We start from the raw sequence: 12,932 nt of genomic DNA on the forward strand, positions 1-12,932 counted from the left end.
GGGTGGGAGGGGGCAAACACATATGATTCACAAATCACGTCACTCTGCTTCTGCAAGACAAAAGACAACCTGGCGTCTTCTCTGAAGATGCTTCTCCTGAAATCCTTAAAAGTTCCTCTCATGAAAATGTCTGAATAATAGTTCTTATTGTGTGTACCCTTAATCGTGTGTTCAAGTTCACCTGTGATGTGGATTGCCTCAGGAGGTCTCAAGTCTATATAACACACTAAATGTGTGCACAGATGTTTGTGTACTTCCCCTGTGTGTATCTATGCAGACTAACAGGTGTGTATTTTTTTTTTTCCTTGCTTTGCCTCCCTTTAGTTCCCCCGACCCAGCAGAAAGAAAAGAAGGTTAATGTGAAGTCGGAAAAGGGAAGCAGTATTGTTCTGAAGTGCAACCCCCCGCAGAGCTCTATGGAGCCTATCATTCACTGGATGGATTGGAGTGAGTACATTACCTTTCCATCTCTGCTTCCGTTACGTCCTTCCTGTCTCCTCAATAGATCTGCTACTTAGACTTAGAGAGGCAGTTGATTATTTATTTCTGAAACAATCTTATCTGAATGTTTCTCTTTCAGAATATTTTTTTAAAAATCAATTTCTCTATTCATGAATTTAAAAAATATATATCTTTTTGAAGTTTGAGCAGGATCTGTTCTTACCCCAGTTCACCGCCGTCTCTTTTATTATGATTTTTCTATTTCTCAAAGCCTTTTATATCTCTACCGCGCCCTTCACCATTTATTCTCACTATTTTATTCCATTGTCGAACTCTTGAATCTCTCCCTTGTGTCTCGTTTTTTCGGCTGTGTCTACCTGTCGTCATTTTCTCTGTCTTTCTCTCTACCACTTCCTCTCTCCCTCTCTCTTTAGGGCTGCACCATATCCAGCTTAGTAAGCGCGTGGTGGTGGGTAAGGATGGCAACCTATACTTTGCCCATTTGACAACTGAGGACAGCAGGGAGGATTACACCTGCAACGTCCAGTACCTGGCAACACGCACCATTCTGGCAAAAGAACCTATCACTCTGACTGTCACCCCCTGTGAGTTTTACTCTGGATCAATGAAGCTCCAATGGTTTTTGACTGAACCGAAATGATCTAAGCTGAACTGAAATGCATCTTTGGGCTAAGAATACCTCTGTTCAAAATTCAAACCAACAAAATGTGATGGAGGAGGTTGTAGGAAACAGAATTCTCAGTCAGACTGGCTCTCAGTAATGTTATTACCATGTAAGAAACAAAACGAGCTTCTGAACTTCCTCCAAAAACTAAATTAGATGTCAGGCTCATGGGAAAACATTGATTTATATGTAAAATAATGAGAATTCTTCTGATTTATTCTTATTACTTAGTGTTAGGTGGTGCCGTTCTGTAGTTTTGGGAACACTGTCCACCGCCGATAGTTTCGGTTTGGATTTCTGTGGCCACCTCAGTGTAATGAAAGTTGAATGGATTTTCATCTGAAGTGTTTGTAGAATTGATAAATTACATTTTAAAAATTCAGCAGCAACATCTCATTCCTGAAACATTTGACAGAACACACTGTCAACAGTTTTTATTAGTTTCAGTGAAAAGTTAAAGAGGACTCAGAGTCTGCAGCAGCTCCGTGAGGCTGCATACATACAGCAACATACAAACCTAGCCCAAACTTCATGGCAATGCATCTCAAAACCACAAATGTCATTGTCAGAGGTAAAATCAGAGGATCACCACTGTGAGAAGGATTTGTTTTCCAGGGACCAGGGATGTCTATGGCAAGCCATCCGACAACTGTTATATAGATATTTCTTAACCAAAGACGTGGGTAGAGCCATGCTGCCACTGTGTACAGCAGTTATAGTAAAATATCACACTGCATGATAAATAGTCAGCATGACTATTTGTTGAGAACCACTGAGGTCCCACAGTTAAACCAATGTCAAATCACCCCTATGTGGTGGCATGTTTTGCTGACCAAAGCAGCGACCGCATCCAATAGCCTGTCCCAGAGCGGCGGGGGGCTCATCACCACCTCAGCCCAGTGGTAATGAGATGCAGCTCACACTGAGATGTGGCTGCCAGCATCTGTGGCCCAACTAGAGGTCAGAAAGATGAACACATGTTAACATGAGACCTCTGTGTGTATGTAGAGAATCTGTATGATGATGTGTTGCTAGAAAGGTTAAGTCTCTAGAAAGGCTGTAGTCGTCTCTGCGCGGCACCACACCCTGCATCCGAGTGTGTATGTGCGTATGAGAATGGCTGCTGTGTCAGCAGGACGGCAATCTGAAAATTACCCATACATATGTATGATTCTTTCTCTCCGTCTTTGTGTTTGCGCCTGTCCTTCTCCAGCCAACTCAGTAGTACGGAGCAAGAGGCCCCAGATGATGAGACCTACTGGAAGCCATAGCGTTTACCACACCCTCAGGGGCGACACCGTGGAGCTTGAGTGCATCGTCCAAGGCCTGTGAGTGTCTGTGTGTGTGCATATGTATGTGTTTCTCCCCCCCATCAATCAGAAAGCTTGAGCCGTTTCTCTTAATCAATCGTACCTGCCTCTCATCCATCTCTCTCCCCTCCTCCAACCTCCCCCGCACTGTCTTCGCTCCGTTCTCTATCTTTTGCTGTCTCCTGCCGACTCTCCTTCATGCTGCCTTCTCGTTTTCACGTCTTCCTCCTCTTCTCACTGCGTGCCTCTTTCTCTCTCTGCCTACCATCTTCATCCTTTATGTCCACTTCCTCTCACTTGCAACCACCATCACACAACTGCTGTTTCTCCTCTCTCTTCTACGTGTCTTCCTCCCTCTATTGCATTTTTCCCCCTCTTCATTTTTCCCACTCTTGCTAATCGTCCTCGTCCCCTCTCTCCTCCTCTTCAGTCCAACTCCAGATGTGTCGTGGCTGAGGAAGGACGGCGAGATGTCCGAATCTCGAACTATGAGAGATATGTTCGACCGCCGCCTGCGTTTTAGTAATATCTCAGAGAGCGACGCGGGCGAGTACCAGTGTAGAGCAAACAACTCCCAAGGAAAGCTCACGCACACTTACACCGTGATTGTGGAAGGTACGTCACATACACTATGTCATTATTATTTCCATTAGTTGGATGTTTTTTAGAATTTGTTCTCATGGATTTATAATGCATAAAAATTGTTGTATAGATACAGCAAGCGAGTTATGAATTGAGGCTTTCTCTTGTGGATTATAAAATAATATAACTATTTTAAATTGGTAAAACAGCTGCTTCGTTTTTGAGACTATGACAGAGACATTTTTTTCCCCCTGTGCCTTGCAGCTGCTCCTTACTGGACCAAGGAGCCAGTCAGTCAGTTATATGCCCCAGGTGAGACTGTCAGACTAGACTGCCAGGCGGACGGCATCCCCACTCCCACCATCAGCTGGACCATCAATGGAATCCCCCTCTCAGGTGAGTACACACACCCACACCTGCACACTCTTACCTCGACACACACAGCCTCGAGCACTGCGCGTGTACTGACTGTCTGTACTTTCTAACAGAAATAGATAAGGACTCTAGACCTACTCTGACAGCAAGCGGATCTCTAATCCTAAATGACGTCAACTTTGGAGACACCGCCATATACCAGTGTCGGGCCTCCAACAAGCATGGAACCATCCTCACCAACACCAACGTTTACGTCATCGGTGAGTGTTTGTTTTGTACATGTCACTTATAGTATATACTGTGACTGTATGCGTGTGTCTCATTTCTCTCTTTGTGCATTGTTACAGAGCTTCCTCCACAGATCCTTACTGAGGACAGGACCTTATACACATTGACAGAGGGCCAGAAGGCTTTGCTGGAGTGTGAGACCTTTGGTTCTCCTAAACCTAAAGTCACATGGTGAGACGGATGACTATTGCTTTATATTGTATTGTATTCTAGTTTGTTGTTTGGCAGATTTTCTTATTAACAATTTTCACAGAGGTGACATTGCGTAGGTAGCTCTTCATATGCATAAATTAGCAGCCAAATGCTGTTACATCTGGACTGTGACTGTGGATTTTATCTGTGTGGCAGCTATCCAGCCAGGCTTTGTTGTTCTTGGTAAAAGTGTCAAATTAACAGGTGAATTCAGCCACTGGAGGAGCTGAAAAGTTTTACTTCTTACTCTGCTAGTCAAGTTTCTGATGTGTATGTGTGCGTGTGTATGTGTGCGCGTGTGTTTGTGTGTGTGTGTCTTTTCCAGGGAGAGTGTCAGCACCTCCTCCCTTCTGGCAGATCCTAGAGTTAATCCACTCACCAGCGGGGGGCTTGAGATTTTTAATGTCACCCATGATGATGAGGGCTACTACACCTGCACTGTACAGAACACCAACTTGTCAGTCAGTGCAGAACTGGAAGTACTCAGTGAGTGACACACACACACACACACACACACACACACACACACACAGCTGATGTTATTTATGTTATTTGCACCTCATGCAGCCTGTCTCAGTATCATATGTCTCCTTGCTTTCGCCTCCAGACAGCACAGTGATCCTGTCGCCACCCCAGGCTCTGAAGGTGCAGCCTGGAAACACAGCCATCTTCACCTGTCTGGCCCAAGTTGACCCCAAACTCGGCTATCCACTCCTTCAGTGGAGAAAGAACAATCAGAAGCTGTTTGAGTCCGATAGTGACGAAAAGTGAGGAGATATTCTTTGCATTGGGGAACTGGCAATAATGGGGATGATGTTAGAAAGGATTAATTGTTTATTGCTTTGTTTATTTGTTTGTTTACTGTAGTTGTTCAACCCTGATTTTAATAACGAGGAACAGGCGCCACAAACTCTTTTTGTTACTTTTTTACCTCGTATCAATTTTTATCGGTATTGTCCCAGTTTCATAAACAAACAAATAAGTACATTTCTGTGGTGACAGAAAATGAGATGATGAGGCAGAGATGATGATAATAACAAGACAATGGTAGGGAGGCTTCTTAATTAAAAGGAGAAGGAAGATGAGGATAACAATGATGGCTGTATCTTCCACAGATTCACATTTGAAGGACCAGACCTAATAATAGCTAATGTAGGACCGGAAGATGAGGGCGTGTACACCTGTCAGGTCATCACTAAGCTGGACATGGCTGAAGCCAGGGGCACCCTCACTTTATATGGTAAGATCACTGATCACATATTGTATGATCAAGAACCAGTGTATTTTTAATTTCTTTTTTTTTCCCAAAATTACAGAAAGTTTGTTTAAACTTGGGGAGTGGAGACAAGCGGTGTGCAGGTAGTTGTGGTTATGATATTATTGTTGTCCCCCTCAGATCGTCCAGACCCTCCCCTCCTCCTGCAGATCACTGATGCTAAGAATCGTGCCGTCACCCTCAACTGGACTCCTGGAGACGACAACAACAGCCCTGTGCTAGGTTTAGTACAGACACACAAATTCACCTGTCCCGTTCTAATTGCTTTTAAACACATAGTGATTACAATGTGATGACTGATGCCACAAAATGACACAGACCTACACACAACATTTCATTTTGTCTAACTCCAACACTCAGAGCAACAAATCTATATCATTTATCTCCCTCTGGCATAATGAAAGGCTGCTCCGTTTTCAATACTTGGACACGATTATTATGTTATCTGCAACATCAGACCTTTGTAAAGCTGAAGTCTCTCAGTATGTCTCCACTGAGTGTTTATTTATGTCTCTATTTCTTCCTCACTGTGTTTTTTCTCATCAGTCCTTGACTCTGTTTGTCTGCAGAATATGTGGTTGAGTTTGAGGACCAAGGTTCGAAGGAAAGAGGTTGGGAGGAGCTGAAAAGAGTACGAGGGGGCGAAGAGCGTGCAAGCCTCCCCCTGTGGCCCTACATGTCCTACCGTTTCCGGGTCATTGCCATAAATGATGTGGGCAAGAGCGACCCCAGCAAGCCATCTGAAATCCACAACACACCTGCTGAAGGTAAGAGCCAGTGTTTTTTTTCAGAACAAGTTTTCATTGTCACACTGAACACACTGCGAGAAATACAACGCTGAGCTGTTTTTTCACAGTTCCAGACAATAACCCTGAAGATGTCAGGAGTGAGTCCACAGACCTAGACACTCTGGTCATCACCTGGGAGGTACACCTATTACCTGAACGTCCGATATTCTGAAGCACCACCAAACAAATTTTAAAAAAGGGTTTTGCGTCTTATCAGCTGCTGTTCCCATCACTACAGGCAATGGACAAACGCAACTTCAATGGACCTGACTTCAAGTACATGGTGCTGTGGAGGCGAGCGGTGGGCAGCGGTCCCAACTGGCACATCAACTACACAACGGCACCACCATTCACTGTCAGTGACGTTGGCAACTTCTCTGCATTTGAGATCAAAGTTCAGGCTGTCAATGAGATGGGACAGGGACCCGAGCCGGACCCGGTCATTGGCTACTCAGGAGAAGATGGTAAGATATTAAAGACATACAATTGCAAAACAGTTTCTCAGCAATACGCTCTCCTTTTACTGGGAACATGTCGACTTAATATTCTTTCTCATCTATCTCCTTCTCGTCCGTCTCTAGTTCCATTGGAGGCTCCGATGGATGTGGGTGTTGTACTAATGAACAGCACTACCATCAAAGTGACCTGGGCAGCAGTAGACAGAGAGACGGTCAGAGGACACCTGCTGGGATACAAGGTACTGATCCTGTATCTCCTTTGTTGTTTGGCCTAACATATTCAGCCCCTGTCCTCATGAATAATACATATTTTGGGTTTATGGAGGGGGCAGCCACGTCTTGGCTTGGCAGAGGCTTCAGAGTTCTCTTTAGTTCTCAAGGTTGTGAAGAATAGAGCCTTTTTTTATTTTTTATTTTAGTTGATCTCACCTTCAAAATGTATCACACTCTCACTGCTTAACTTTCCTCTCTCTTTGGGCTTTGATGCATGTTCCATTCAACGTCCGAGCCATACCCCATCACTCTGCACAGTCGTAATATGAATTGCCTTAAGTAGAGGACGTGTATGAAATATTTATAAAATTTGAGATGATTTCCTCTTTCATCATTTGTCTCCACTGATTTTAATGTCTCCAGATCTACTTGACCAGAACTGGCTCCAGGGGCCATCACAGAGGCCGGAGGGCCAAGGAGTTAGAAAGCACTGTGGTGGAGGAGACTGGGGCTAACGAGGAGAAGAAGGTGATCAGTGATCTCAGACCGTACTCCCACTACACCGTGGCCGTCACCGTGTTCAACAGCAAGGGAGAGGGACCTGCCTCGGAGACACTGTCCTTCAAGACAGATGAGGGAGGTGAGAATGAGGAAGAGGGGAACAAGCGGGGGTGGAAGAGGGAGGGGCGGCAAGGCTGAAAAGGGGGAGAAGTGATAGATAAAGTGGGTGAAGAGGTTCAATTACAGAGGATGGAGCAAGATGGAAGGAAGGGAGGGAGGGGAATGATGCTGGGTGGAGGGCACTGAATAGAAGCAGGGTTAAAATGATGCAGGGGTAGATATCATTGAGCGGCTAGGATCTGGATAAAAAAGGTGACAGTAGATCAAAATAGTATGATAATGCCCTTTGAATCAAGGCCATTTTAATCAGGCCTGTTTGTGTTCCTGCTAGTTCCTGGTCCTCCCATGTCCCTGATGTTGGACAGCCCCTCAGAGTCAGAAATGACCCTCCACTGGACGCCTCCTGGCCAGCCCAATGGAGTCCTCATTGGCTATCTGCTGCAATACCAACGGAGTGAGCATTGTTTACATTTAATCCTTTTCCATCTAGTGCACATACAGGAAAAGCTTTTGTTTGAATGGGTTCGTGGGTTATGTGGCTTTAAAAACATCAGTGCAAAAAATCAGTAAAATGAATAACACCACACAATACATCCAGCTAAATCAATAACACCAGGAAAATGTCAAAAGCATAACCCCTAATGATGCTCATCAGTCAGTCACATGTCACCCAGAACAATGTGTCACCCATAACGATGTGTTGAAGACCAAGTACTGATGGAAGGTTTTTTTTGGCTTTGCTGTGGTCAGTTGTGGAGAGTGATGACAGCCCCATGCAGGTAGAGACAATAGACGATCCCACAGTCACCCACCTCACCCTGAAGAGCCTGGACCGCCACAGCCACTACCGCTTCTACCTGAGGGGGCGCACTGCTGCAGGGGACGGGGAGCCCATCATGAGGGAGGGTGCCACCACGCTGGATGGAGGTAAAACCCGCGTTCTTCACAGTCACAAATACGACTCGTACAGGACCAGATGAATTGAAGTCTCTCTGTCTGAATGCATTTCAGCGCCTCCTGCTAACATCAACCTGTCCGTGGGGGAAAACGCGGTTAACCTCAGTTGGGTGGTCAAAAAGAGACACAGGAATGTTAGCTTCCAGATCCACTACATCAACAAGAATGGTATGATATTTACCGCTAATATGTGCATAGGGAATAGTTTCACAATCCCGAGCAACAAAAAAAAGAAACAGAGGTGTGTGTTGTGTTTCTGCAGGTGGCAGCGATTGGAAGAAATCGGAGAAGGTGAACTCCTCTCAGTCTTTCTACCAGCTCCAGGGCCTCACTCCTGGCTCTCAATATCGTCTACTCTTCATCTACAGCAACACCACCTTCTGGGACACTGACATTGAGACAGAAGGAACAGGTACTATGAGCGTTCTGCTTTCATTCATCCTCTTTTCTTTCATCTTCTTTGCGCTCTCCTCTGGGCTTCCCACATCTAAATATAAAGCCAATTCCTACTGAGAGTGTCTTGCAGTTTCCAGCACTGCCTGTGAAGTGCTTTCAAAGACGTCTGTGAAACGAGAGCTTGGTTAGCCATATGAAATGATCCATTACTTGTGTTTGTTTGTGGTATTTTGCTGTATTCTTTGGTTCCCCGGTGAAATGTCACCCTGTCAGAAAGCATATTGCTCTGTCTCTTTTGCTCTAGATTCAGCTCCGTCTTTTATCTCTCTCCTTCCCATTTCATCCTTTTCACTGCTCTTGTACTTTCATCCCGTTTCCCCATCACAAAAAAACTCCCTCTCTTCTCTTTCTACCCCCCACCCCCTCTTGTTTTTCCATTTGAAGGCGTGACAGAGGTGAAGCCAAGCTTTGCAACACAGGGCTGGTTCATTGGCGTCGTGAGCGCCATCGTGCTGCTGCTGCTGATACTACTCATCCTCTGCTTCATCAAGAGGAGTAAAGGGGGAAAGTACTCAGGCAAGTGCGGCCCTCCATGATGAGTGTTAAGTATTCATCAGTACAGATGTTGAACAGTTTGAAAGAATCTGTTTGGTGCTGACGAATCATCGAAGCCTTGAGCGAATGTTTAGCAGAAATTACTGTATTTGTTTCTCCTTCAAAGCCTGTGTGTGTAAGAGCAATGCAGTGTTATACAAATGACACACTTTGTGGGTAACACTGCCGGTCTGGAGCCGTAAAAATGCCTGATAGTGAAAATGACACTGCAGTAGAAAAAGAAACCAAGCACTTACAGGAAAGTACCACAGTAAACACGATTATTCTGACTGGAAAGAAGACAGTAAAATAAGATTACACCGTGTTTAAAATGCTCCCCGAACAGCTCCCCTCACTCTCTAATTCTTATAGTGGCTCCAACTCCAAATATATGGCCGGTTTCACTTTGCCGACTTTCTCCCCTTGCAGCCTTCACATCAAACATGTAGTGAAGCGGACCTCTAAGCTTACACTTCCTTCCTTTGATAGTAAGGAAGAAGCTCTGCCCTGAAAAGACCCGTGAAATAATAATCACAAACCACAAGAGTAAATGCAACCTGCAGGCCAGCGTCTGACTGGTCAGAGAGAGACACCAGCCTTTCATCCCTTCCTACGCGAGGAGACACAAGTGGCTGGCTCTGTCTGTGCTAAAGACATGACCGTATTTGACCATACCCACTGGCATCATACTTCTGAACAACTAATTATTTAAATAGCCTTAACATTTTAAAGTAATATTCATAATGGTAGTTATTACGCTGAAAAACAGACAAGAAATTGAGTCAAAAGAAAAACTATAAACAACATAAATTAACTGATTGTCCACAGATAGTGAGAATACTTGTGTTCCACGTACATAAACTTGGTGCTATCTTGCTGTCTGACAGGATGTCATTATCGATGTCTGAGACAGTGGCTTAGAGAGAGACATGGTTGAGATCTCACTGATAATGAAATCCAATAATCTCTCTCCCCCTCAGTGAAAGATAAAGAAGAGGGTCCGATGGACTCGGAGGCACGGCCTATGAAAGATGAGACTTTTGGAGAGTACAGGTTTGTTATCTGAGCGCATATCATTTCTTTGAGTTTCACATAATGTTTCTATAGATCCTTTACATTCTAACTCCCAACACAGCCCTTATTCCCTCAGCGCTGTTTTTCCTAACCCTTTGTGTTCCTTTCACTGTCCCTCTTTCCCCAATGCCTGCCCCTGCTTTGCAGATCTCTAGAAAGGTATGCTGTGATGTGATTTGCTATTATTATTTATTGTCCCCTGCCAGTGCTTCACCTACTGCTTTGCCTATAATAATCATAGTGTAATATATTATGTATATAATGAATCATGTGGTCTATACAACATTAGAAGACAGTGAAAATACCCTAAACCCAATGATATTCAATTTACCAATTATCACATTTGAGAATGTGGGACTATCAATTTGTTTTTAGTAATTTTGTTTGAAAAAAAAAGATTAGCTGATTATCAAAATAGTCGTAGTTGTAGTATTCTGTATTTTCAGCTTGGATGTTGGCATGCTGAAGGCTCATAAAGATGTGATCAGATCGTATTAAGTTTTTTACGTGCCTTATGATAATATTTCTTGCTCACGTACTTCAGTGATCTTGAGGAGAAACACACGGCCAGCCAGGCGTCCCTGTGCGAGGAGAGCAAACTGTGCAGCGAGGACAACCTTGACTTCAACGGCAGCAGTGCCATGACCACGGAGCTCAACATGGATGAGTCTCTGGTCAGCCAGCTCAGTCGGCCCAGCGAGGGCCCGGAGGTGCTCCACGGCCTGCCAGACAGCTCTCCGCTCAACCCCACCACCGTCTCCTCAGCCACTAACGGCATGCCCAACTCAGTCACCATCCTCGATTAACCCCCCCACACCCATCCATCGGGGACCATCAGACCAAAACATGTCAACACATTCGTGCCCATATGCTCTTGTTCCTTACTGACTTGCTGATCTGTACTTTGACGACTAATACACAATCAATATATTGACCATCCAGATGCCCTTGGCAGTCATCTGAGTCGACTGGACTATTTTGACCAAAGGAGTGTCCAAAGTAGTGGACAACATGATACAAGTCTGACTGACCTGAAGATGTCCTCTGACCCCCTCACCCTCCTTTATCTGTGTAGTTTACAACAAATCTAAACGACTAACATTCATTTCTCTCCCTTTCTTCTCTTTCTCTTTCTCTCAGCAACCAATTCTTTAGAAAGATAAAGACAGAATACTGGACAGGTAGAAATATCAGAGGGGCTGTTGGCGTGGTCCTATCGAGACGCAGAGTAGTACTCTGAAAGGGGAAGATGAAGCGTGGGGAAACAGACAGCACATGCTGCTGTACCAAGTCTCATAACGTAGATATTAATCATGTCTTGACTTATTTCACACATGATTTTGTGTGTCTAACGTCATTTGATGTCTCAGATTGTATGTGCCAGTGACATTTTTTTACATTTTTATTTTTTTATGTGTTTGAAAACAAAAACAAAAAAAAAACATCCTTTTTCATTGTCGGACATTTTTATTTTTATCATCATTTTTTCATATTGTGTTCTACACTATTTATATAAAGCTCATCACTTCTCTTTATTGACATATTTCATAGATCAAGATGTTTTCATTGAAACTAAGTGAAGCCAAGTTTCTTACTATAAATAACATTGGATGCATTAAGGGGAACTTGCTGTGAAGATGCTGAGTAGCATCTGGTGTATATAGCTGCATCTACATCTATCTATTTAGCCATAATACAGTATTATAGATATGTACATGCTCCTTATATGTTCCTGTGCCTGCTGGGTCTGCATAGAGCACCAGATTGATGTCATTACTCTCTCGCCTTCCCACCAGAAGTGTAATGTCATAATTGGAAATGATATTGTAATTTTTTGTGTCGAGACCTATGTGTAGCTTTCTGTATCTGTCTTTGTCTCTTTCTACACTGTATTAAAAACATTGTTGTCTCTAATTAACAATCTTTTCATACCTGTTCATCTCATACTACGCAAATTGTTTGAGGAGCAGTATTTATGTATATTACAGATTAGAGAGTGGAGTCTTGTGGGCAAACACTCTCTCAAGTTTTATTTTCAGACCTTCATCAATGCAAGCTGACATTGCAGACAGGCGTAATGATTGCCAGTTGATGTATAATAAAGGCAAACAGTTGGTATTTGCATCAAACGCGGAGAATGTATTTTCTTTTTAGTGCTGGGTAGACATTTTATCTACATGCTACTGATAAAAGAAATCTGAGCTACAAGGTACAGGAGAGAGAAGAATGGTAATGAGATGACCTGGAAGGACAGTTTTTTTTCCCCACTGAATGTAAATACAACCCTTAAAGATTGTTTTGATGAACCCCACCATGTTTGATAAAAAATGTGAAAAATGTGCAGGTTTAAAATCACTTAATTTTAAAATGTTGCAAGCTGTACCTTTTCTTCTTTGTACTATTGCTATGAATTCAAACTTTCCATTTTTGACTAATGACTGCAGTAAGATTTGGCAGATTTAGCAAAACTAGCTCATAGTTGAGGAAAGAAAAAAAGTTAAAAAAAGTAAAAAAAATCCTACATTGTTCTGTAGATGTTTACAAACATTTCAAAATTTGAAAATCAAAAAATTGTACATTAGTGTCATTTAGTGATAGTAGTACTTACATTACGATAAAGCTAAGATTGCATTCATGCCCATAATCATCCAGCAATGCATTGCAGTGCAGTGAATATCTGTG

At 43.4% G+C, this 12,932-nt stretch overlaps 1 protein-coding gene across 3 annotated transcripts in view; it reads left to right on the forward strand.

The window, feature by feature from the left end:
• l1cama (L1 cell adhesion molecule, paralog a) overlaps positions 1–12,171 on the forward strand; it is a 38,450-nt gene extending 26,279 nt beyond the window's left edge. For 2 of the 3 annotated variants that reach the window (XM_023427409.2, XM_023427411.2), the window contains 24 exons: positions 325–447; positions 876–1,046; positions 2,340–2,454; positions 2,867–3,051; positions 3,283–3,414; positions 3,507–3,653; positions 3,741–3,852; positions 4,199–4,359; positions 4,481–4,640; positions 4,989–5,113; positions 5,270–5,371; positions 5,719–5,916; positions 6,006–6,076; positions 6,176–6,401; positions 6,519–6,634; positions 7,032–7,248; positions 7,561–7,683; positions 7,980–8,156; positions 8,241–8,354; positions 8,449–8,598; positions 9,027–9,158; positions 10,157–10,229; positions 10,398–10,409; positions 10,795–12,171. In XM_023427409.2, the coding sequence (XP_023283177.1) occupies positions 325–447; positions 876–1,046; positions 2,340–2,454; positions 2,867–3,051; positions 3,283–3,414; positions 3,507–3,653; positions 3,741–3,852; positions 4,199–4,359; positions 4,481–4,640; positions 4,989–5,113; positions 5,270–5,371; positions 5,719–5,916; positions 6,006–6,076; positions 6,176–6,401; positions 6,519–6,634; positions 7,032–7,248; positions 7,561–7,683; positions 7,980–8,156; positions 8,241–8,354; positions 8,449–8,598; positions 9,027–9,158; positions 10,157–10,229; positions 10,398–10,409; positions 10,795–11,056 (3,404 nt within the window). In that variant the 3' untranslated portion in view covers positions 11,057–12,171. The remainder of the gene's footprint in view (positions 1–324; positions 448–875; positions 1,047–2,339; positions 2,455–2,866; positions 3,052–3,282; positions 3,415–3,506; positions 3,654–3,740; positions 3,853–4,198; positions 4,360–4,480; positions 4,641–4,988; positions 5,114–5,269; positions 5,372–5,718; positions 5,917–6,005; positions 6,077–6,175; positions 6,402–6,518; positions 6,635–7,031; positions 7,249–7,560; positions 7,684–7,979; positions 8,157–8,240; positions 8,355–8,448; positions 8,599–9,026; positions 9,159–10,156; positions 10,230–10,397; positions 10,410–10,794) is intronic. The other variant, XM_023427410.2, reaches the window with a different exon arrangement.
• Positions 12,172–12,932: the final 761 nt, after the last annotated feature.

This window comes from Seriola lalandi, unplaced genomic scaffold (assembly GCF_002814215.2).
Source record: "Seriola lalandi dorsalis isolate HSWRI2012SDOR001 ecotype SW California unplaced genomic scaffold, Sedor1 jcf7180002054861, whole genome shotgun sequence".
In the NCBI taxonomy this organism is placed as follows: Eukaryota; Metazoa; Chordata; class Actinopteri; order Carangiformes; family Carangidae; genus Seriola; species Seriola lalandi.